Here is a 26862-nt window from a genome sequence, read left to right on the forward strand (position 1 = left end):
GGGCTCTGTGGCTGGAAAATGGCTTACACAGGGCTCTGTGGCTGGAAAATGGCTTACACAGGGCTCTGTGGCTGGAAAATGGCTTACACAGGGCTCTGTGGCTGGAAAATGGCTTACACAGGGCTCTGTGGCTGGAAAATGGCTTACAGAGGGCTCTGTGGCTGGAAAATGGCTTACACAGGGCTCTGTGGCTGGAAAATGGCTTACACAGGGCTCTGTGGCTGGAAAATGGCTTACACAGGGCTCTGTGGCTGGAAAATGGCTTACACAGGGCTCTGTGGCTGGAAAATGGCTTTCAGAGGGCTCTGTGGCTGGAAAATGGCTTACACAGGGCTCTGTGGCTGGAAAATGGCTTACACAGGGCTCTGTGGCTGGAAAATGGCTTACACAGGGCTCTGTGGCTGGAAAATGGCTTACAGAGGGTTCTGTGGCTGGAAAATGGCTTACACAGGGCTCTGTGGCTGGAAAATGGCTTACAGAGGGCTCTGTGGCTGGAAAATGGCTTACACAGGGCTCTGTGGCTGGAAAATGGCTTACACAGGGCTCTGTGGCTGGAAAATGGCTTACACAGGGCTCTGTGGCTGGAAAATGGCTTACAGAGGGCTCTGTGGCTGGAAAATGGCTTTCAGAGGGCTCTGTGGCTGGAAAATGGCTTACACAGGGCTCTGTGGCTGGAAAATGGCTTACACAGGGCTCTGTGGCTGGAAAATGGCTTACAGAGGGCTCTGTGGCTGGAAAATGGCTTTCAGAGGGCTCTGTGGCTGGAAAATGGCTTACACAGGGCTCTGTGGCTGGAAAATGGCTTACACAGGGCTCTGTGGCTGGAAAATGGCTTTCAGAGGGCTCTGTGGCTGGAAAATGGCTTACACAGGGCTCTGTGGCTGGAAAATGGCTTACACAGGGCTCTGTGGCTGGAAAATGGCTTACACAGGGCTCTGTGGCTGGAAAATGGCTTACAGAGGGTTCTGTGGCTGGAAAATGGCTTACACAGGGCTCTGTGGCTGGAAAATGGCTTACAGAGGGCTCTGTGGCTGGAAAATGGCTTACACAGGGCTCTGTGGCTGGAAAATGGCTTACACAGGGCTCTGTGGCTGGAAAATGGCTTACACAGGTTTCTGTGGCTGGAAAATGGCTTACACAGGGCTCTGTGGCTGGAAAATGGCTTACAGAGGGCTCTGTGGCTGGAAAATGGCTTACACAGGGCTCTGTGGCTGGAAAATGGCTTACACAGGGCTCTGTGGCTGGAAAATGGCTTACACAGGGCTCTGTGGCTGGAAAATGGCTTACACAGGGCTCTGTGGCTGGAAAATGGCTTACACAGGGCTCTGTGGCTGGAAAATGGCTTACAGAGGGTTCTGTGGCTGGCTGGCATATGGCTTACAGAGGGCTCTGTGGCTGGAAAATGGCTTACACAGGGCTCTGTGGCTGGAAAATGGCTTACAGAGGGCTCTGTGGCTGGAAAATGGCTTACACAGGGCTCTGTGGCTGGAAAATGGCTTACACAGGGCTCTGTGGCTGGAAAATGGCTTACACAGGGCTCTGTGGCTGGAAAATGGCTTACACAGGGCTCTGTGGCTGGAAAATGGCTTACACAGGGCTCTGTGGCTGGAAAATGGCTTACACAGGGCTCTGTGGCTGGAAAATGGCTTACACAGGGCTCTGTGGCTGGAAAATGGCTTTCAGAGGGTTCTGTGGCTGGCTGGCATATAGCTTATAGAGGGCTCTGTGGCTGGCTGGCATATGGCTTACAGAGGGCTCAGTGGCTGGCTGGCATATGGCTTACAGAGGGCTCAGTGGCTGGCTGGCATATGGCTTACAGAGGGCTCTATGGCTGGCTGGCATATGGCTTACAGAGGGCTCTGTGGCTGGCTGGCATATGGCTTACAGAGGGCTCTGTGGCTGGCTGGCATATGGCTTACAGAGGGCTCTGTGGCTGGCATATGGCTTACAGAGGGCTCAGTGGCTGGCTGGCTGGCATATGGCTTACAGAGGGCTCAGTGGCTGGCTGGCTGGCATATGGCTTATAGAGGGCTCTGTGGCTGGCTGGCTGGCATATGGCTTACAGAGGGCTCAGTGGCTGGCATATGGCTTATAGAGGGCTCTGTGGCTGGCTGGCTGGCATATGGCTTACAGAGGGCTCTGTGGCTGGCTGGCTGGCATATGGCTTACAGAGGGCTCTGTGGCTGGCATATGGCTTACAGAGGGCTCAGTGGCTGGCTGGCTGGCATATGGCTTACAGAGGGCTCAGTGGCTGGCTGGCTGGCATATGGCTTATAGAGGGCTCTGTGGCTGGCTGGCTGGCATATGGCTTACAGAGGGCTCAGTGGCTGGCATATGGCTTATAGAGGGCTCTGTGGCTGGCTGGCTGGCATATGGCTTACAGAGGGCTATGTGGCTGGCTGGCTGGCATATGGCTTACAGAAGGCTATGTGGCTGGCTGGCTGGCATATGGCTTACAGAGGCCTCAGTGGCTGGCTGGCATATGGCTTACAGAGGGCTCTGTGGCTGGCTGCCATATGGCTTACAGAGGGCTTAGTGGCTGGCTGCCATATGGCTTACAGAGGGTTCTGTGGCTGGCTGCCATATGGCTTACAGAGGGCTCAGTGGCTGGCTGGCATATGGCTTACAGAGGGCTCAGTGGCTGGCATATGGCTTATAGAGGGCTCTGTGGCTGGCTGGCTGGCATATGGCTTACAGAGGGCTCTGTGGCTGGCTGCCATATGGCTTACAGAGGGCTTAGTGGCTGGCTGCCATATGGCTTACAGAGGGTTCTGTGGCTGGCTGCCATATGGCTTACAGAGGGCTCAGTGGCTGGCTGGCTGGCATATGGCTTACAGAGGGCTCAGTGGCTGGACGACTGGCAACTGGACTTCCTGACGGGCCGCCCCCAGGTGGTGAGGGTAGGTAACAACATCTCCACCCCGCTGATCCTCAACACTGGGGCCCCACAAGGGTGCGTTCTGAGCCCTCTCCTGTACTCCCTGTTCACCCACGACTGCGTGGCCACGCACGCCTCCAACCCAGTCATCAAGTTTGCGGACAACACAACAGTGGTAGACTTGATTACCAACAACGACGAGACGGCCTACAGGGAGGAGGTGAGGGCCCTCGGAGTGTGGTGTCAGGAAAATAACCTCGCACTCAACGTCAACAAAACTAAGGAGATGATTGTGGACTTCAGGAAACAGCAGAGGGAACACCCCCCTATCCACATCGATGGAACAGTAGTGGAGAGGGTAGTAAGTTTTAAGTTCCTCAGCGTACACATCACAGACAAACTGAATTGGTCCACCCACACAGACAGCACCGTGAAGAAAGCGCAGCAGCGCCTCTTCAACCTCAGGAGGCTGAAGAAATTCGGCTTGTCACCAAAAGCACTCACAAACTTCTACAGATGCACAATCGAGAGCATCCTGTCGGGCTGTATCACCGCCTGGTACGGCAACTGCTCCGCCCACAACCGTAAGGCTCTCCAGAGGGTAGTGAGGTCTGCACAACGCATCACCGGGGGCAAAACTACCTGCCCTCCAGTACACCTACACCACCCGATGTCACAGGAAGCCGGCCCCTGTGGCTGGCCGGCAAGCATATGGCTTACAGGGGGCCCTGTGGCTGGCCGGCTGGCATATGGCTTACAGGGGGGCCCTGTGGCTGGCATATGGCTTACAGGGGGGCCCTGTGGCTGGCATATGGCTTACAGGGGGGCCCTGTGGCTGGCATATGGCTTACAGGGGGGCCCTGTGGCTGGCCGGCTGGCATATGGCTTACAGGGGGGCCCTGTGGCTGGCATATGGCTTACAGGGGGGCCCTGTGGCTGGCCGGCTGGCATATGGCTTACAGGGGGGCCCTGTGGCTGGCCGGCTGGCATATGGCTTACAGGGGGGCCCTGTGGCTGGCCGGCTGGCATATGGCTTACAGGGGGGCCCTGTGGCTGGCCGGCTGGCATATGGCTTACAGGGGGGCCCTGTGGCTGGCCGGCTGGCATATGGCTTACAGGGGGCCCTGTGGCGTACTGGCATATGGTTAACAGAAGTCTGTAAATGAGGGGATGAGGGTAAAGAGTAGACAATCCAGTCCAGCAGCCCAGAGCTGACCAGACTGAACTCTAGACATATCAAACAAGACAAAATGGACCTTCAAATGTAGCAATGAATATGTTTAAGACAGATGGGTAAAAGCAGGATGAGCATGGTTTGGAGCGCTGGAGGTGAGCATGGTTTGGAGCGCTGGAGGTGAGCATGGTTTGGAGCGCTGGAGGTGAGCATGGTTTGGAGCGCTGGAGGTGAGCATGGTTTGGAGCGCTGGAGGTGAGCATGGTTTGGAGCGCTGGAGGTGAGCATGGTTTGGAGCGCTGGAGGTGAGCATGGTTTGGAATGTTGATGATTGAGATGATGATGGCAGTATGTGTGGAGGCCATGTCATGCACATGCTTGGAGGCAGTTTCTCACTCACTGAGCTGCGCTACGTTAGATACATGAATACAGCTGTATCTCTGCACATCTATACAACTGCACTACACAACTAAATGGACAACACCCCCAGTGAACAGGTACAGCTGGGTGCAGCTGGCCCAAATGTTTCCTGTAATGGCAAACACCCCCAGTGAACAGGTACAGCTGGGTGCTGCTGGCCCAAATGTTTCCTGTAATGGCAAACACCCCCAGTGAACAGGTACAGCTGGCCCAAATGTTTCCTGTAATGAAACTGACACCAGATGGAGCTGCAGTGACATAACATTTGGGTCTAAAACAATAGGAGTCATTCCAGGTGAGAACCAGAACCAGGCACCAGAGGTTAGGGCATTTTTCTAAACATCCTGAAGTTACCTTAGGAAACAGATGAGCATGCTCAGTATTGACGATAGGCGGTGCTCTAAGCAGGAAGCATGGGGTCATGGTAAGGTTGTAGATCAGGGGTCATAGGTAGAAGGAGCACCATGCTATGGTCCTGTCCACCTATCCTTCCACCCAGAAGTCTTCCTTCCTCTCTCTGGACTACTATACAGCACAGAGGACAATACTGCCCAAAAAAGGCAAAGTGCAGTAACTATAAATTTGGTCAATATGTTTGATCTATTGTAATGGCCAGGTATATTATCTGATTAATGTGGTATTTAGTTTCCTGACACAAGAACAAGCCAGTCGTTCAGAATAAGTCACGAAGAATCAGAAATTGCTGTCTAGACTTGAAAAAGACTGAAGTCAGTAATGTTTTTACGTAGTTACAGCACTTTGTAGGGCAGTGTAGAAATGACGTGGTTGGTAGATGAATTAGAAAACAGGAACTTGGAGGTAGCAATGTAAGTATCTGACTACTCTGGGGAGGTGGAGAGGTAGCCAATGGGACGGAACCCTCACTGCTCTGTGACTCCTCCCGTTCCTGCCTACACTCCAATGTGACAGGGGGGATGATGATGTAGCCCCGCCCTCCTTGCTCTCGATTGGCTGCTGGATCCCAGGAGGTGTGGCTAGGAGTGATGGTGACACTGAGCTCTGCTTTCGTTGTGTAGTCAAAACAATCTGGGGTGTAACAACACAGGATGAGATGCTCTTAACAGCCACACCCATCAGCAGTCTACATGGTACAGCACTTATCATGGTCAGGAAATCAACCATGACATCTGACCACACACTGTACACTCCCACTGGTGACGAGAGGGTTATAAATGACATGACATCTGACCACACACTGTACACTCCCACTGGTGACGAGAGGGTTATAAATGACATGACATCTGACCACACACTGTACACTCCCACTGGTGACGAGAGGGTTATAAATGACATGACATCTGACCACACACTGTACACTCCCACTGGTGACGAGTGGGTTATAAATGATATGACATCTGACCACAGGGTTGCTGTCTCTAACTCTCTCTCTTCCAGGGTTAATGTGTACAGTAAGTGTTGCTGTCTCTAACTCTCTCTCTTCCAGGGTTAATGTGTACAGTAAGTGTTGCTGTCTCTAACTCTCTCTCTTCCAGGGTTAATGTGTACAGTAAGTGTTGCTGTCTCTAACCCTCTCTCTTCCATGGTTAATGTGTACAGTAAGTGTTGCTGTCTCTAACCCTCTCTCTTCCAGGGTTAATGTGTACAGTAAGTGTTGCTGTCTCTAACCCTCTCTCTTCCAGGGTTAATGTGTGTACAGTAAGTGTTGCTGTCTCTAACCCTCTCTCTTCCAGGGTTAATGTGTACAGTAAGTGTTGCTGTGTGTACAGTAAGTGTCTCTTACCCTCCCTCTTCCAGGGTTAATGTGTACAGTAAGTGTTGCTGTGTGTACAGTAAGTGTCTCTTAGCCTCCATCTTCCAGGGTTAATGTGTACAGTAAGTGTTGCTGTCTCTAACCCTCTCTTTTACAGGGTTAATGTGTACAGTAAGTGTTGCTGTGTGTACAGTAAGTGTTGCTGTCTCTAACCCTCTCTCTTCCAGGTTTAATGTGTACAGTAAGTGTTGCTGTCTCTTACCCTCTCTCTTCCAGGGTTAATGTGTACAGTAAGTGTTGCTGTGCATACAGTAAGTGTTGCTGTGTGTACAGTAAGTGTCTCTTACCCTCTCCCTTCCAGGGTTAATGTGTACAGTAAGTGTTGCTGTCTCTAACCCTCTCTCTTCCAGGGTTAATGTGTACAGTAAGTGTTGCTGTGCATACAGTAAGTGTTGCTGTGTGTACAGTAAGTGTCTCTTACCCTCCTTCTTCCAGGGTTAATGTGTACAGTAAGTGTTGCTGTGTGTACAGTAAGTGTTGCTGTGTGTACAGTAAGTGTTGCTGTGTGTACAGTAAGTGTTGCTGTGTGTACAGTAAGTGTCTCTTACCCTCCATCTTCCAGGGTTAATGTGTACAGTAAGTGTTGCTGTGCATACAGTAAGTGTTGCTGTGTGTACAGTAAGTGTTGCTGTGTGTACAGTAAGTGTCTCTTACCCTCCCTCTTCCAGGGTTAATGTGTACAGTAAGTGTTGCTGTGCGTACAGTAAGTGTTGCTGTGCGTACAGTAAGTGTTGCTGTGCGTACAGTAAGTGTTGCTGTGCGTACAGTAAGTGTTGCTGTGCGTACAGTAAGTGTTGCTGTGCGTACAGTAAGTGTTGCTGTGCATACAGTAAGTGTTGCTGTGCGTACAGTAAGTGTTGCTGTGTGTACAGTAAGTGTTGCTGTGCATACAGTAAGTGTTGCTGTGCATACAGTAAGTGTTGCTGTGCATACAGTAAGTGTTGCTGTGCATACAGTAAGTGTTGCTGTGCATACAGTAAGTGTTGCTGTGCATACAGTAAGTGTTGCTGTGTGTACAGTAAGTGTTGCTGTGTGTACAGTAAGTGTATCTTACCCTCCCTCTTCCAGGGTTAATGTGTACAGTAAGTGTTGCTGTGCATACAGTAAGTGTTGCTGTGTGTACAGTAAGTGTTGCTGTGCATACAGTAAGTGTTGCTGTGCATACAGTAAGTGTTGCTGTGTGTACAGTAAGTGTCTCTTACCCTCTCTCTTCCAGCGATGGCGTCTGATGGATGCAGCAGTGATGGCGGAGCGGGAGATGCGACTGACGGTTGGAGTGACCTCCACCTGAAGGACCTTCCTGCCTCGTGTCTCATCTGGAGCGTTGTCTGGCAGGGAACTCTTCATAGCGTTACCCAGCTAGCGGGAGCACAGGTCAAGGGTCAAATGGACTGGTCAACCAAACCCAAATGCTATCCCTAACTAACCTCAACTCCAAACCCGATGTCTGGCAGAAAACTGCTCACAGCAACCCCCAACTGGCAGGGGGAATAGAGGTTTGAGGTCACTAGACTAATAGATATAATTTCTGATGGAACAGTCTCAGCTCTATGGCTGTACAGGACTCTGGAAATGGGACCCTGGTACAGGACTCTGGAAATGGGACCCTGGTACAGGACTCTGGAAATGGGACCCTGGTACAGGACTCTGGAAATGGGACCCTGGTACAGGACTCTGGAAATGGGACCCTGGTACAGGACTCTGGAAATGGGACCCTGGTACAGGACTCTGGAAATGGGACCCTGGTACAGGACTCTGGAAATGGGACCCTGGTACAGGACTCTGGAAATGGGACCCTGGTACAGGACTCTGGAAATGGGACCCTGGTACAGGACTCTGGAAATGGGACCCTGGTACAGGACTCTGGAAATGGGACCCTGGTACAGGACTCTGGAAATGGGACCCTGGTACAGGACTCTGGAAATGGGACCCTGGTACAGGACTCTGGAAATGGGACCCTGGTACAGGACTCTGGAAATGGGACCCTGGTACAGGACTCTGGAAATGGGACCATGGTACAGGACTCTGGAAATGGGACCATGGTACAGGACTCTGGAAACGGGACCATGGGTTTATAGGCCAATGGGTTAGGTCTTACCAGTAGGGGCTGAGTTTATAGGCCAATGGGTTAGGTCTTACCAGTAGGGGCTGAGTTTATAAGGCCATGGGTTAGGTCTTACCAGTAGGGGCTGAGTTTTAAGCCCATGGGTTAAGTCTTACCAGTAGGGTGCTGAGTTTATAAGCCCATGGGTTAGGTCTTACCAGTAGGGGCTGAGTGTTAAGCCCATGGGTTAGGTCTTACCAGTAGGGGCTGAGTGTTAAGCCCATGGGTTAGGTCTTACCAGTAGGGTGCTGAGTTTATAAGCCCATGGGTTAGGTCTTACCAGTAGGGGCTGAGTGTTAAGCCCATGGGTTAGGTCTTACCAGTAGGGGCTGAGTGTTAAGCCCATGGGTTAGGTCTTACCAGTAGGGGCTGAGTTTTAAGTCCATGGGTTAGGTCTTACCAGTAGGGGCTGGGTTTATAGGCCCATGGGTTAGGTCTTACCAGTAGGGGCTGAGTTTTAAGCCCATGGGTTAAGTCTTAAATCAAATCAAATCAAATCAAATTTTATTTGTCACATACACATGGTTAGCAGATGTTAATGCGAGTGTAGCGAAATGCTTGTGCTTCTAGTTCCGACCATGCAGTGATAACCAACAAGTAATCTAACTAACAATTCCAAAACTACTGTCTTATACACAGTGTAAGGGGATAAGGAATATGTACATAAGGATATATGAATGAGTGATGGTACAGAGCAGCATACAGTAGATGGTATCGAGTACAGTATATACATATGAGATGAGTATGTAGACAAAGTAAACAAAGTGGCATAGTTAAAGTGGCTAGTGACATAAGAATGCAGTCGATGATCTAGAGTACAGTATATACATATGCATTTGAGATGAATAGTGTAGGGTAAGTAACATTATATAAGGTAGCATTGTTTAAAGTGGCTAGTGATATATTTACATCATTTCCCATCAATTCCCATTATTAAAGTGGCTGGAGTTGGGTCAGTGTCAATGACAGTGTGTTGGCAGCAGCCACTCAATGTTAGTGATTGCTGTTTAACAGTCTGATGGCCTTGAGATAGAAGCTGTTTTTCAGTCTCTCGGTCCCAGCTTTGATGCACCTGTACTGACCTCGCCTTCTGGATGATAGCGGGGTGAACAGGCAGTGGTTTGGATGGTTGATGTCCTTGATGATCTTTATGGCCTTCCTGTAACATCGGGTGGTGTAGGTGTCCTGGAGGGCAGGTAGTTTGCCCCCGGTGATGCGTTGTGCAGACCTCACTACCCTCTGGAGAGCCTTACGGTTGAGGGCGGAGCAGTTGCCGTACCAGGCGGTGATACAGCCCGCCAGGATGCTCTCGATTGTGCATCTGTAGAAGTTTGTGAGTGCTTTTGGTGACAAGCCGAATTTCTTCAGCCTCCTGAGGTTGAAGAGGCGCTGCTGCGCCTTCTTCACGACGCTGTCAGTGTGAGTGGACCAATTCAGTTTGTCTGTGATGTGTATGCCGAGGAACTTAAAACTTGCTACCCTCTCCACTACTGATCCATCGATGTGGATAGGGGGTGTTCCCTCTGCTGTTTCCTGAAGTCCACAATCATCTCCTTAGTTTTGTTGACGTTGAGTGTGAGGTTATTTTCCTGACACCACACTCCGAGGGCCCTCACCTCCTCCCTGTAGGCCGTCTCGTCGTTGTTGGTAATCAAGCCTACCACTGTTGTGTCGTCCGCAAACTTGATGATTGAGTTGGAGCGTGCATGGCCACGCAGTCGTGGGTGAACAGGGAGTACAGGAGAGGGCTCAGAACGCACCCTTGTGGGGCCCCCGTGTTGAGGATCAGCGGGGAGGAGATGTTGTTGCCTACCCTCACCACCTGTGGGCGGCCCGTCAGGAAGTCCAGTACCCAGTTGCACAGGGCGGGGTCGAGACCCAGGGTCTCGAGCTTGATGACGAGCTTGGAGGGTACTATGGTATTGAATGCCGAGCTGTAGTCGATGAACAGCATTCTCACATAGGTATTCCTCTTGTCCAGGTGGGTTAGGGCAGTGTGCAGTGTGGTTGAGATTGCATCGTCTGTGGACCTATTTGGGCGGTAAGCAAATTGGAGTGGGTCTAGGGTGTCAGGTAGGGTGGAGGTGATATGGTCCTTGACTAGTCTCTCAAAGCACTTCATGATGACGGAAGTGAGTGCTACGGGGCGGTAGTCGTTTAGCTCAGTTACCTTAGCTTTCTTGGGAACAGGAACAATGGTGGCCCTCTTGAAGCATGTGGGAACAGCAGACTGGTATAGGGATTGATTGAATATGTCCGTAAACACACCGGCCAGCTGGTCTGCGCATGCTCTGAGGGCGCGGCTGGGGATGCCGTCTGGGCCTGCAGCCTTGCGAGGGTTAACACGTTTAAATGTCTTACTCACCTCGGCTGCAGTGAAGGAGAGACTGCATGTTTTCGTTGCAGGCAGTGTCAGTGGCACTGTATTGTCCTCAAAGCGGGCAAAAAGTGATTTAGTCTGCCTGGGAGCAAGACATCCTGGTCCGTGACTGGGCTGGGTTTCTTCTTGTAGTCCGTGATTGACTGTAGACCCTGCCACATGCCTCTTGTGTCTGAGCCATTGAATTGAGATTCCACTTTGTCTCTGTACTGACGCTTAGCTTGTTTGATAGCCTTGCGGAGGGAATAGCTGCATTGTTTATATTCGGACATATTACCAGACACCTTGCCCTGATTAAAAGCAGTGGTTCGCGCTTTCAGTTTCACGCGAATGCTGCCATCAATCCACGGTTTCTGGTTTGGGAATGTTTTTATCGTTGCTATGGGAACGACATCTTCGACGCACGTTCTAATGAACTCGCACACCGAATCAGCGTATTCGTCAATATTTCCATCTGACGCAATACGAAACATGTCCCAGTCCACGTGATGGAAGCAGTCTTGGAGTGTGGAGTCAGCTTGGTCTGACCAGCGTTGGACAGACCTCAGCGTGGGAGCCTCTTGTTTAAGTTTCTGCCTGTAGGCAGGGATCAGCAAAATGGAGTCGTGGTCAGCTTTTCCGAAAGGGGGGCGGGGCAGGGCCTTATATGCGTCGCGGAAGTTAGAGTAACAATGATCCAAGGTTTTACCACCCCTGGTTGCGCAATCGATATGCTGGTAAAATTTAGGGAGTCTTGTTTTCAGATTAGCTTTGTTAAAATCCCCAGCTACAATGAATGCAGCCTCCGGATAAATGGTTTCCAGTTTGCAAAGAGTTAAATAAAGTTCGTTCAGAGCCATCGATGTGTCTGCTTGGGGGGATATATACGGCTGTGATTATAATCGAGGAGAATTCTCTTGGAAGATAATGCGGTCTACATTTGATTGTGAGGAATTCTAAATCAGGTGAACAGAAGGATTTGAGTTCCTGTATGTTTCCTTCATCACACCATGTCTCGTTAGTCATGAGGCATACGCCCCCGCCACTCTTCTTACCAGAAAGATGTTTGTTTCTGTCGGCGCGATGCGTGGTGAAACCCGTTGGCTGCACCGCCTCGGATTGCGTCTTCCCAGTTAGCCATGTTTCTGTGAAGCAGAGAACGTTGCAGTCTCTGATGTCCCTCTGGAATGCTACTCTTGCTCGGATTTCGTCAACCTTGTTGTCAAGAGACTGGACATTGGCAAGAAGAATGCTGGGGAGTGCTGCGCGATGTGCCCTTTTTCGGAGTCTGACCAGAACACCGCCTCGTTTCCCTCTTTTTCGGAGTCGTTTCCTTGGGTCGCTGCATGCGATCCATTCCGTTGTCCTGTTTGTAAGGCAGAACACCGGATCCGCGTCGCGGAAAACATATTCTTGGTCGTACTGATGGTGAGTTGGCGCTGATCTTATATTCAGTAGTTCTTCTCGACTGTATGTAATGAAACCTAAGATGACCTGGGGTACTAATGTAAGAAATAACACGTAAAAAAACAAAAAACTGCATAGTTTCCTAGGAACGCGAAGCGAGGCGGCCATCTCAGTCGGCGCCGGAAGTCTTACCAGTAGGGGCTGGGTTTATAGGCCCATGGGTTAGGTCTTACCAGTAGGGGCTGAGTTTATAGGCCCATGGGTTAAGTCTTACCAGTAGGGGCTGGGTTTATAGGCCCATGGGTTAGGTCTTACCAGTAGGGGCTGAGTTCCCATGGGTTAAGTCTTACCAGTAGGGGCTGAGTTTATAGGCCCATGGGTTAAGTCTTACCAGTAGGGGCTGAGTTTATAGGCCCATGGGTTAAGTCTTACCAGTAGGGGCTGGGTTTATAGGCCCATGGGTTAAGTCTTACCAGTAGGGGCTGAGAGTAGAGTTCCAGCTGAGCTCTGTAGAGGATATCTTCCAGAGCTTCCTTCCCCATCTCCCACTCGCCATTATATCTGTATGAGACAAAACACATACAAGAACAAGTCAAACATCACTAATCACCACGACAATGTCCAAGTCAACATTCAGGATGACCAGCCAGGTGTCCCGATGTCTGACTCTCACAGATAATGTAAATCTGTTATTAGAGCAGGGCTATGATTACTAGTCCAAGGTAGAGTTCTACCACACCTGCAGCTTTTTATATCGCTGGCCTTCTGTTCTATTTCCACCTGCAGGAAATGGCCCCAATCCAACCACAGTCATGCAACGTTGTTTTAGGCGTATGTGATCCAGCTCGCCTGCCAGCCATGGTTCCAGCAATTTTGCACACTATAGGCAATTTCAAAACGTGCAAAAATAACTTCAGAAATTGGTTAAATTACCAGAGATTCTCAAATGGCCCATTATATTAGGCAATCTGTATTACTGGGATTCTCTGCCTCTAACCCTATTACAGGGGCTGAGTCACTGGCTTAATGGTGCTCTTTCATGCCGTCCCTGGGAGGGGTGCGTCACTTGAGTGGGTTCAGTCACTGATGTGATCTTCCTGTCTGGGTTGGCGCCCCCCCTTGGGTTGTGCCGTGGCGGAGATCTTTGTGGGCTATACTCGGCCTTGTCTTAGGATGGTAAGTTGGTGGTTGAAGATATCTCTCTAGTGGTGTGGGGGCTGTGCTTTGGCAAAGTGAGTGGGGTTATATCCTACCTGGTTGGCCCTGTCTGGGGGTATCGTTGGATGGGGCCATAGTGTCTCCTGACGCCTCCTGTCTCAGCCTCCAGTATTTATGCTGCAGTAGTTTATGTGTCGGGGGGCTAGGGTCAGTTTGTTATATCTGGAGTATTTCTCCTGTCTTATCCGGTGTCCTGTGTGAATTTAAGTATGCTCCCTCTAATTCTCTTTCTTTCTCTCTTTTCTCGGAGGACCTGAAACCTAGGACCATGCCTCAGGACTACCTGGCCTGATGACTCCTTGCTGTCCCCAGTCCACCTGGTCGTGCTGCTGCTCCAGTTTCAACTGTTCTGCCTGCGGCTATGGAACCCTGACCTGTTCACCGGACGTGCTACCTGTCCCAGACCTGCTGTTTTCAACTCTCTAGAGACAGCAGGATTGGTAGAGATACTCTGAATGATCGGCTATGACAAGCCAACTGACATTTATTCCTGAGGTGCTGACCTGTTGCACCCTCTACAACCACTGTGATTATTATTATTTGACCCTGCTGGTCATTTATGAACATTTGAACATCTTGGCCATGTTCTGTTATCTCCACCCGGCACAGCCAGAAGAGGACTGGCCACCCCTCAAAGCCTGGTTCCTCTCTAGGTTTCTTCCTAGGTTCTGGCCTTTCTACAGAGTTTTTCCTAGCCACCGTGCTTCTACACCTGCATTGCTTGCTGTTTGGGGTTTTAGGCTGGGTTTCTGTACAGCACTTTGAGATATCAGCTGATGTAAGAAGGGCTTTATAAATAAATTTGATTTACTGGGCTATATCAGTTTGAAGAGAGCAGAGTTGGAGAGACTTGCACTTTCTCTTGAGCTATTTTATGTTTTAGGGATGGGACAAATATGGATGATCAATATTTATTTCCAAGGTAATGTAGTAAATTATAGCATAATCATATTTAGGAAGTACATTTCCTTGGAAAGATAGCTGCCCCGTGCCTCTCTGCCCATGCGTAGGCTATAGCCTACTCTATTTCATTGAGACAACACATATACTCGACACACATGATCTGGCACGCCCAACTAGGAGAGGAGGTAGGCTACTTAAAGGGAAAATCCACCCAAAACCATTCATTCATTTAATTCAGTGTTAAATAATCAAATTTATTTATATAGCCCTTTTTACATCAGCTGATATCTCAAAGTGCTGTACAGAAACCCAGCCTGAAACCCAGCCTGAAACGCAGCCTGAAACCCCATGTAGAAGCACGGTGGCTAATAGGTAAGTCTAATGCATACAAAGCAGAAATATTCTCACCCCAAATTTGTCTGACCACCCACTCCTGCCCGCAGCATGAAACATGCTGACTGCACCGCAATGATCCCTGTCGGGGCCCGAAGCAAGTAAGAGAGAGGCAATTGTCACAGCAACCCGAAGGTCACATCGTCCTCCATTCCACCATGCTATTACCATGTTTCCTGTGTCCTCTTTGTGCTGGAAGAAAACGTTTCCATGAAAAGCTATTAAGGGACAATATAGGTCCACAGACTGTAATATGAGGGTGTGTGTGTGTGGGAATGTGTGTGTGGTGGTGTGTGTGTGTGTGTGGGAATGTGAACTATGACAGACAAAATGAGAAAAAAAAAATCAAGAAAATTACATTGTAGGATTTTTAATGAATTTATCTGCAAATTATGGTGGAAAATAAGTATTTGGTAAACAACAAAAGTTTCTCAATACTTTGTTATATACCCTTTTGTTGGTAATTTGAAGTCAACGACATTCAGAAAGACTGATATGAGGTAATAACAATTGATTGTTATTGATGTAAGAGATATGTATATCTTTAGAGTCGGGAGATAGTAACTGGTTAAATAACTTATCCGGTGGTGCCCCCAAGACTCCATGATGAACTAAATCACGTAAAAATTAAACATAATTAATTGATTTGATAACAGTCATCACATTAATGGTAGTAAAGACAACATATTGGAGCCTCATGCGAAGAATCTAAGATAGAATGAGGCCTTCGTGTTGAATTCAGTCTAAGAAATTGAAAAGCAGATGACGTAACACACCATTGGAGCTGTAGACAGGGTTGTTGCCTTGGAAAAAGATATGGAGGTTGCAACCGTGTTGTTCTCTGACAGTGGGTTAATTATTACATGTCTAGTGCTAGGACGTGATAGAGCCTCTCTGACAGTGGGTTAATTATTACATGTCTAGTGCTAGGACGTGATAGAGCCTCTCTGACAGTTGGTTAATTATTACATGTCTAGTGCTAGGACGTGATAGAGCCTCTCTGACAGTTGGTTAATTATTACATGTCTAGTGCTAGGACGTGATAGAGCCATTTATACAACCGTGTTCTCTGACAGTGGGTTAATTATTACATGTCTAGTGCTAGGACGTGATAGAGCCTCTCTGACAGTTGGTTAATTATTACATGTCTAGTGCTAGGACGTGATAGAGCCATTTATACAACCGTGTTCTCTGACAGTGGGTTAATTATTACATGTCTAGTGCTAGGATGTATAGACTCGTCGGGCCAGACGTAGCAGTATTTTTGTCTCTCGCATTTCAGGAGCGAGTAGACTCGGTCATTATTCATTTATTGAGCGAGGACATAGGGCCAGCCGATTGCAATTTGAGTAGATATTAGCTTGACCAAGAGAGTAATTCTCTCTCCATCTTTCGCTCTTCAGTAGTGCGAGTACAAAAACATGTTACCGCGCGTTCCGGTAAACATCGCAAAAAAAAATCGGCGAAAGAGTTTGAATGTAAGACGTAATTAGTAAAACAGTTCCCTTGTTGAAGGGGGTCCTATGTTGTGCTTGAAAGTGAGGTTTCTGTACCAACAGGATTAGCTTGTACGAGATGCTAAAGCTAACAAAGGGAGAGCAGCCATTTTTTATCCCTTTGTTCACAAGGCAACACAATGTGCCTTTGAAAGCGGAAGTTCCGCCACCTTTGGACTCCCGTTTGATTTCAGCTTTCTGCGATCAGTGACCCCTAGTGGTGAAGAATCGTCAGTAATATTTTTTTATGGTAGGGTTAGGGTTAATGATAGATATAGTAGGGTTAATGATAGATGTAGTAGGGTTAATGATAGATATAGTAGGCTTAATGATAGATGGGTTAGGGTTAATGATAGATATAGTAGGGTTAATGATAGATGTCGTAGGGTTAATGATAGATATAGTAGGGTTAATGATAGATATAGTAGGGTTAATGATAGATGGGTTAGGGTTAATGATAGATATAGTAGGGTTAATGATAGATGTCGTAGGGTTAATGATAGATATAGTAGGGTTAATGATAGATGTAGTAGGGTTAGGGTTAATGATAGATGTAGTAGGGTTAGGGTTAATGATAGATGTAGTAGGGTTAATGATAGATATAGTAGGGTTAATGACAGATATAGTAGGGTTAATGATAGATATAGTAGGGTTAATGATAGATGTAGTAGGGTTAATGATAGATATAGTAGGGTTAGGGTTAATGATAGATATAGTAGGGTTAATGATAGATGTAGTAGGGTTAATGATAGATGTAGTAGGGTTAATGATAGATATAGTAGGGTTAGGGTTAATGATAGATATAGTAGGGTTAATGATAGATGTAGTAGGGTTAATGATAGATATAGTAGGGTTAGGGTTAATGATAGATATAGTAGGGTTAATGATAGATATAGTAGGGTTAATGATAGATATAGTAGGGTTAATGATAGATATAGTAGGGTTAATGATAGATATAGTAGGGTTAGGGTTAATGATAGATATAGTAGGGTTAGGGTTAATGATAGATATAGTAGGGTTAGGGTTAATGATAGATATAGTAGGGTTAATGATAGATATAGTAGGGTTAATGATAGATATAGTAGGGTTAATGATAGATATAGTAGGGTTAATGATAGATATAGTAGGGTTAATGACAGATATAGTAGGGTTAGGGTTAATGATAGATGTAGTAGGGTTAATGATAGATATAGTAGGGTTAATGATAGATATAGTAGGGTTAATGATAGATGTAGTAGGGTTAGGGTTAATGATAGATGTAGTAGGGTTAGGGTTAATGATAGATGTAGTAGGGTTAGGGTTAATGATAGATGTAGTAGGGTTAATGATAGATGTAGTAGGGTTAATGATAGATATAGTAGGGTTAATGATATATATAGTAGGGTTAGGGTTAATGATAAATATAGTAGGGTTAATGATAGATATAGTAGGGTTAGGGTTAATGATAGATATAGTAGGGTTAATGATAGATATAGTAGGGTTAATGATAGATGTAGTAGGGTTAATGATAGATGTAGTAGGGTTAATGATAGATATAGTAGGGTTAATGATAGATGTAGTAGGGTTAATGATGGATGTAGTAGGGTTAGGGTTAATGATAGATGTAGTAGGGTTAATGATAGATGTAGTAGGGTTAATGATAGATGTAGTAGGGTTAATGATAGATGTAGTAGGGTTAATGATAGATGTAGTAGGGTTAATGATAGATGTAGTAGGGTTAATGATAGATGTAGTAGGGTTAATGATATATATAGTAGGGTTAATGATAGATGTAGTAGGGTTAGGGTTAATGATAGATGTAGTAGGGTTAATGATAGATATAGTAGGGTTAATGATAGATGTAGTAGGGTTAATGATAGATATAGTAGGGTTAGGGTTAATGATAGATGTAGTAGGGTTAATGATAGATGTAGTAGGGTTAATGATATATATAGTAGGGTTAATGATAGATGTAGTAGGGTTAGGGTTAATGATAGATGTAGTAGGGTTAATGATAGATATAGTAGGGTTAATGATAGATGTAGTAGGGTTAATGATAGATATAGTAGGGTTAGGGTTAATGATAGATATAGTAGGGTTAGGGTTAATGATAGATATAGTAGGGTTAGGGTTAATGATAGATATAGTAGGGTTAGGGTTAATGATAGATATAGTAGGGTTAGGGTTAATGATAGATATAGTAGGGTTAGGGTTAATGATAGATATAGTAGGGTTAGGGTTAATGATAGATATAGTAGGGTTAGGGTTAATGATATATATAGTAGGGTTAATGATAGATATAGTAGGGTTAATGATAGATATAGTAGGGTTAATGATAGATATAGTAGGGTTAGGGTTAATGATAGATATAGTAGGGTTAATGATAGATATAGTAGGGTTAATGATAGATATAGTAGGGTTAATGATAGATATAGTAGGGTTAGGGTTAATGATAGATATAGTAGGGTTAATGATATATATAGTAGGGTTAATGATAGATATAGTAGGGTTAATGATAGATGTAGTAGGGTTAATGATATATATAGTAGGGTTAATGATAGATGTAGTAGGGTTAGGGTTAATGATAGATATAGTAGGGTTAATGATAGATGTAGTAGGGTTAATGATAGATATAGTAGGGTTAGGGTTAATGATAGATATAGTAGGGTTAGGGTTAATGATAGATATAGTAGGGTTAGGGTTAATGATAGATATAGTAGGGTTAGGGTTAATGATAGATATAGTAGGGTTAGGGTTAATGATAGATATAGTAGGGTTAGGGTTAATGATAGATATAGTAGGGTTAGGGTTAATGATAGATATAGTAGGGTTAGGGTTAATGATAGATATAGTAGGGTTAATGATAGATATAGTAGGGTTAATGATAGATATAGTAGGGTTAATGATAGATATAGTAGGGTTAATTAATGATAGATATAGTAGGGTTAATGATAGATATAGTAGGGTTAATGATAGATATAGTAGGGTTAATGATAGATATAGTAGGGTTAATGATAGATATAGTAGGGTTAATGATAGATATAGTAGGGTTAATGATAGATATAGTAGGGTTAATGATAGATATAGTAGGGTTAGGGTTAATGATAGATATAGTAGGGTTAGGGTTAATGATAGATATAGTAGGGTTAGGGTTAATGATAGATATAGTAGGGTTAGGGTTAATGATAGATATAGTAGGGTTAGGGTTAATGATAGATATAGTAGGGTTAGGGTTAATGATAGATATAGTAGGGTTAGGGTTAATGATAGATATAGTAGGGTTAGGGTTAATGATAGATATAGTAGGGTTAGGGTTAATGATAGATATAGTAGGGTTAGGGTTAATGATAGATATAGTAGGGTTAGGGTTAATGATAGATATAGTAGGGTTAATGATAGATATAGTAGGGTTAATGATAGATATAGTAGGGTTAATGATAGATATAGTAGGGTTAATGACAGATATAGTAGGGTTAGGGTTAATGATAGATGTAGTAGGGTTAATGATAGATATAGTAGGGTTAATGATAGATATAGTAGGGTTAATGATAGATATAGTAGGGTTAATGATAGATGTAGTAGGGTTAGGGTTAATGATAGATGTAGTAGGGTTAATGATAGATATAGTAGGGATAATGATAGATATAGTAGGGTTAATGATAGATGTAGTAGGGTTAATGATATATATAGTAGGGTTAGGGTTAATGATAGATATAGTAGGGTTAATGATAGATATAGTAGGGTTAATGATAGATGTAGTAGGGTTAATGATAGATGTAGTAGGGTTAATGATAGATGTAGTAGGGTTAATGATAGATATAGTAGGGTTAATGATAGATGTAGTAGGGTTAATGATAGATGTAGTAGGGTTAGGGTTAATGATAGATGTAGTAGGGTTAGGGTTAATGATAGATGTAGTAGGGTTAATGATAGATGTAGTAGGGTTAATGATAGATGTAGTAGGGTTAATGATAGATATAGTAGGGTTAATGATAGATATAGTAGGGTTAATGACAGATATAGTAGGGTTAATGATAGATATAGTAGGGTTAATGATAGATATAGTAGGGTTAATGATAGATATAGTAGGGTTAATGATAGATATAGTAGGGTTAATGACAGATATAGTAGGGTTAATGACAGATATAGTAGGGTTAGGGTTAATGATAGATATAGTAGGGTTAATGATAGATATAGTAGGGTTAGGGTTAATGATAGATGTAGTAGGGTTAATGATAGATATAGTAGGGTTAATGATAGATATAGTAGGGTTAATGATAGATATAGTAGGGCTAATGATAGATATAGTAGGGTTAATGATAGATGTAGTAGGGTTAGGGTTAATGATAGATGTAGTAGGGTTAGGGTTAATGATAGATGTAGTAGGGTTAATGATAGATATAGTAGGGTTAATGATAGATATAGTAGGGTTAATGATATATATAGTAGGGTTAGGGTTAATGATAGATATAGTAGGGTTAATGATAGATATAGTAGGGTTAGGGTTAATGATAGATATAGTAGGGTTAATGATAGATATAGTAGGGTTAATGATAGATGTAGTAGGGCTAATGATAGATATAGTAGGGTTAATGATAGATGTAGTAGGGTTAGGGTTAATGATAGATATAGTAGGGTTAATGATAGATATAGTAGGGTTAGGGTTAATGATAGATATAGTAGGGTTAATGATAGATATAGTAGGGTTAATGATAGATATAGTAGGGCTAATGATAGATATAGTAGGGTTAATGATAGATGTAGTAGGGTTAGGGTTAATGATAGATGTAGTAGGGTTAGGGTTAATGATAGATGTAGTAGGGTTAATGATAGATATAGTAGGGTTAATGATATATATAGTAGGGTTAGGGTTAATGATAGATATAGTAGGGTTAATGATAGATATAGTAGGGTTAGGGTTAATGATAGATATAGTAGGGTTAATGATAGATATAGTAGGGTTAATGATAGATGTAGTAGGGTTAATGATAGATGTAGTAGGGTTAATGACAGATATAGTAGGGTTAATGACAGATATAGTAGGGTTAATGATAGATGTAGTAGGGTTAATGATAGATGTAGTAGGGTTAATGATAGATATAGTAGGGTTAATGATAGATGTAGTAGGGTTAGGGTTAATGATAGATGTAGTAGGGTTAGGGTTAATGATAGATGTAGTAGGGTTAATGATAGATGTAGTAGGGTTAATGATAGATGTAGTAGGGTTAATGATAGATATAGTAGGGTTAATGATAGATATAGTAGGGTTAATGACAGATATAGTAGGGTTAATGATAGATATAGTAGGGTTAATGATAGATATAGTAGGGTTAATGACAGATATAGTAGGGTTAATGACAGATATAGTAGGGTTAATGACAGATATAGTAGGGTTAGGGTTAATGATAGATATAGTAGGGTTAATGATAGATATAGTAGGGTTAGGGTTAATGATAGATGTAGTAGGGTTAATGATAGATATAGTAGGGTTAATGATAGATATAGTAGGGTTAATGATAGATATAGTAGGGCTAATGATAGATATAGTAGGGTTAATGATAGATGTAGTAGGGTTAGGGTTAATGATAGATGTAGTAGGGTTAATGATAGATGTAGTAGGGTTAATGATAGATATAGTAGGGTTAATGATATATATAGTAGGGTTAGGGTTAATGATAGATATAGTAGGGTTAATGATAGATATAGTAGGGTTAGGGTTAATGATAGATATAGTAGGGTTAATGATAGATATAGTAGGGTTAATGATAGATGTAGTAGGGTTAATGATAGATATAGTAGGGTTAATGATAGATGTAGTAGGGTTAATGATAGATGTAGTAGGGTTAATGATAGATGTAGTAGGGTTAATGATAGATGTAGTAGGGTTAATGATAGATATAGTAGGGTTAATGATAGATGTAGTAGGGTTAATGATAGATGTAGTAGGGTTAGGGTTAATGATAGATGTAGTAGGGTTAGGGTTAATGATAGATGTAGTAGGGTTAATGATAGATGTAGTAGGGTTAATGATAGATATAGTAGGGTTAATGATAGATATAGTAGGGTTAATGACAGATATAGTAGGGTTAATGATAGATATAGTAGGGTTAATGATAGATATAGTAGGGTTAATGATAGATATAGTAGGGTTAATGATAGATATAGTAGGGTTAATGATAGATATAGTAGGGTTAATGATAGATATAGTAGGGTTAATGACAGATATAGTAGGGTTAATGACAGATATAGTAGGGTTAGGGTTAATGATAGATATAGTAGGGTTAATGATAGATATAGTAGGGTTAATGATAGATATAGTAGGGTTAATGACAGATATAGTAGGGTTAGGGTTAATGATAGATGTAGTAGGGTTAATGATAGATATAGTAGGGTTAATGATAGATATAGTAGGGTTAATGATAGATATAGTAGGGTTAATGATAGATGTAGTAGGGTTAGGGTTAATGATAGATGTAGTAGGGTTAGGGTTAATGATAGATGTAGTAGGGTTAATGATAGATATAGTAGGGTTAATGATAGATGTAGTAGGGTTAATGATAGATGTAGTAGGGTTAGGGTTAATGATACATGTAGTAGGGTTAATGATAGATGTAGTAGGGTTAATGATAGATGTAGTAGGGTTAATGATATATATAGTAGGGTTAATGATAGATGTAGTAGGGTTAATGATAGATGTAGTAGGGTTAATGATAGATATAGTAGGGTTAGGGTTAATGATAGATATAGTAGGGTTAGGGTTAATGATAGATATAGTAGGGTTAGGGTTAATGATAGATATAGTAGGGTTAGGGTTAATGATAGATGTAGTAGGGTTAATGATAGATGTAGTAGGGTTAATGATAGATGTAGTAGGGTTAATGATAGATATAGTAGGGTTAATGATAGATATAGTAGGGTTAGGGTTAATGATAGATGTAGTAGGGTTAATGACAGATATAGTAGGGTTAATGATAGATATAGTAGGGTTAATGATAGATATAGTAGGGTTAATGATAGATGTAGTAGGGTTAATGATAGATATAGTAGGGTTAATGATAGATGTAGTAGGGTTAATGATAGATATAGTAGGGTTAATGATATATATAGTAGGGTTAATGATAGATGTAGTAGGGTTAATGATAGATATAGTAGGGTTAATGATAGATATAGTAGGGTTAATGATAGATGTAGTAGGGTTAATGATAGATATAGTAGGGTTAATGATAGATATAGTAGGGTTAATGATATATATAGTAGGGTTAGGGTTAATGACAGATATAGTAGGGTTAATGATAGATATAGTAGGGTTAGGGTTAATGATAGATATAGTAGGGTTAATGATAGATGTAGTAGGGTTAGGGTTAATGATAGATGTAGTAGGGTTAGGGTTAATGATAGATATAGTAGGGTTAGGGTTAATGATAGATATAGTAGGGTTAGGGTTAATGATAGATATAGTAGGGTTAGGGTTAATGATAGATATAGTAGGGTTAATGATAGATATAGTAGGGTTAATGATAGATGTAGTAGGGTTAATGATAGATGTAGTAGGGTTAATGATAGATATAGTAGGGTTAGGGTTAATGATAGATATAGTAGGGTTAGGGTTAATGATATATATAGTAGGGTTAGGGTTAATGATAGATATAGTAGGGTTAGGGTTAATGATAGATATAGTAGGGTTAATGATAGATGTAGTAGGGTTAATGATAGATGTAGTAGGGTTAATGATAGATGTAGTAGGGTTAATGATAGATATAGTAGGGTTAATGATAGATATAGTAGGGTTAGGGTTAATGATAGATGTAGTAGGGTTAATGACAGATATAGTAGGGTTAATGATAGATATAGTAGGGTTAATGATAGATATAGTAGGGTTAATGATAGATGTAGTAGGGTTAATGATAGATATAGTAGGGTTAGGGTTAATGATAGATGTAGTAGGGTTAATGATAGATATAGTAGGGTTAATGATATATATAGTAGGGTTAATGATATATATAGTAGGGTTAATGATAGATGTAGTAGGGTTAATGATAGATATAGTAGGGTTAATGATATATATAGTAGGGTTAATGATAGATGTAGTAGGGTTAATGATAGATGCAGTAGGGTTAATGATAGATGTAGTAGGGTTAATGATACTTACATGGCATGGTACACGGCGGTAAGCATCTGGACCATGAACTCTGGGTCCAGGACCACACGGTTACACGGCTCTCTCCACACTTTCTGCTGCTGCTGCGGGAAACCACATACACACAACCTGGAGAGAGGAGACACAGAGTCAGGAAACCACACACAACCTGGAGAGAGACAGGAAACCACACACAACCTGGAGAGAGACAGGAAACCACACACAACCTGGAGAGAGACAGGAAACCACACACAACCTGGACAGAGACAAGAAACCACACACAACCTGGACAGAGAGACAGAGACAGGAAACCACACACAACCTGGAGAGAGACAGGAAACCACACACAACCTGGAGAGAGACAAGAAACCACACACAACCTGGACAGAGACAGGAAACCACACACAACCTGGACAGAGACAGGAAACCACACACAACCTGGAGAGAGAGACAGAGTCAGGAAACCACACACAACCTGGAGAGAGACAAGAAACCACACACAACCTGGAGAGAGACAGGAAACCACACACAACCTGGACAGAGACAAGAAACCACACACAACCTGGAGAGAGGAGACACAGAGTCAGGAAACCACACACAACCTGGACAGAGACAAGAAACCACACACAACCTGGAGAGAGAGACAGAGTCAGGAAACCACACACAACCTGGACAGAGACAAGAAACCACACACAACCTGGAGAGAGAGACAGAGTCAGGAAACCACACACAACCTGGAGAGAGACAGGAAACCACACACAACCCGGACAGAGAGACAGAGACAGGAAACCACACACAACCTGGACAGAGAGACAGAGACAGGAAACCACACACAACCTGGAGAGAGACAGGAAACCACACACAACCTGGAGAGAGAGACAGAGTCAGGAAACCACACACAACCTGGAGAGAGACAGGAAACCACACACAACCTGAACAGAGAGACAGAGACAGGAAACCACACACAACCTGGAGAGAGACAGGAAACCACACACAACCTGGACAGAGACAGGAAACCACACACAACCTGGACAGAGACAGGAAACCACACACAACCTGGACAGAGACAGGAAACCACACACAACCTGGACAGAGAGACAGAGACAGGAAACCACACACAACCTGGACAGAGAGAGACAGGAAACCACACACAACCTGGACAGAGAGAGACAGGAAACCACACACAACCTGGACAGAGACAGGAAACCACACACAACCTGGACAGAGACAGGAAACCACACACAACCTGGACAGAGACAGGAAACCACACACAACCTGGACAGAGACAGGAAACCACACACAACCTGAACAGAGACAGGAAACCACACACAACCTGGACAGAGACAGGAAACCACACACAACCTGGACAGAGACAGGAAACCACACACAACCTGGACAGAGAGAGAGAGACAGGAAACCACACACAACCTGGACAGAGACAGGAAACCACACACAACCTGGACAGAGACAGGAAACCACACACAACCTGGACAGAGACAGGAAACCACACACAACCTGGACAGAGACAGGAAACCACACACAACCTGGACAGAGACAGGAAACCACACACAACCTGGACAGAGAGACAGAGACAGGAAACCACACACAACCTGGACAGAGACAAGAAACCACACACAACCTGGACAGAGACAGGAAACCACACACAACCTGGACAGAGACAGGAAACCACACACAACCTGGACAGAGACAGGAAACCACACACAACCTGGACAGAGACAAAAACAGGAAACCACACACAACCTGGACAGAGACAGAGAGACAGAGACAGGAAACCACACACAACCTGGACAGAGACAGGAAACCACACACAACCTGAACAGAGACAAAAACAGGAAACCACACACAACCTGGACAGAGACAGAAACAGGAAACCACACACAACCTGGACAGAGACAGGAAACCACTCACAACCTGGACAGAGACAGAGACAGGAAACCACACACAACCTGGACAGAGACAGAAACAGGAAACCACACACAACCTGGACAGAGACAAAAACAGGAAACCACACACAACCTGGACAGAGACAAAAACAGGAAACCACACACAACCTGGACAGAGACAGAGAGACAGAGACAGGAAACCACACACAACCTGGACAGAGACAGGAAACCACACACAACCTGGACAGAGACAAAAACAGGAAACCACACACAACCTGGACCGAGACAGAAACAGGAAACCACACACAACCTGGACAGAGACAGGAAACCACTCACAACCTGGACAGAGACAGAAACAGGAAACCACACACAACCTGGACAGAGACAGAGACAGGAAACCACACACAACCTGGAAAGAGGAGAGACAGAGACAGGAAACCACACACAACCTGGACAGAGACAGAAACAGGAAACCACACACAACCTGGAGAGAGGAGAGACAGAGACAGGAAACCAGACACAACCTGGACAAAGACAGGAAACCACACACAACCTGGACAGAGACATAGACAGGAAACCACACACAACCTGGACAGAGACAGAAACAGGAAACCACACACAACCTGGAGAGACAGAGACAGGAAACCACACACAACCTGGACGAAGACAGAAACAGGAAACCACACACAACCTGGACG

General features: G+C 44.2%; 1 protein-coding gene across 1 annotated transcript in view; it reads right to left on the bottom strand.

The window, feature by feature from the left end:
- The window catches only part of LOC115127120 (hyccin 2-like), a 200743-nt gene that overhangs the window by 3890 nt on the left and 169991 nt on the right, over positions 1-26862 (bottom strand). Inside the window, exons 9-11 of the mRNA XM_065016440.1 lie at positions 24273-24389; positions 12608-12695; positions 7467-7623 (exon numbers count right to left, since the gene is read on the bottom strand). Of these exons, the coding sequence (XP_064872512.1) occupies positions 7467-7623; positions 12608-12695; positions 24273-24389 (362 nt within the window). The remainder of the gene's footprint in view (positions 1-7466; positions 7624-12607; positions 12696-24272; positions 24390-26862) is intronic.

This window comes from Oncorhynchus nerka, linkage group LG3 (genome assembly GCF_034236695.1).
Source record: "Oncorhynchus nerka isolate Pitt River linkage group LG3, Oner_Uvic_2.0, whole genome shotgun sequence".
Classification (NCBI taxonomy): Eukaryota; Metazoa; Chordata; class Actinopteri; order Salmoniformes; family Salmonidae; genus Oncorhynchus; species Oncorhynchus nerka.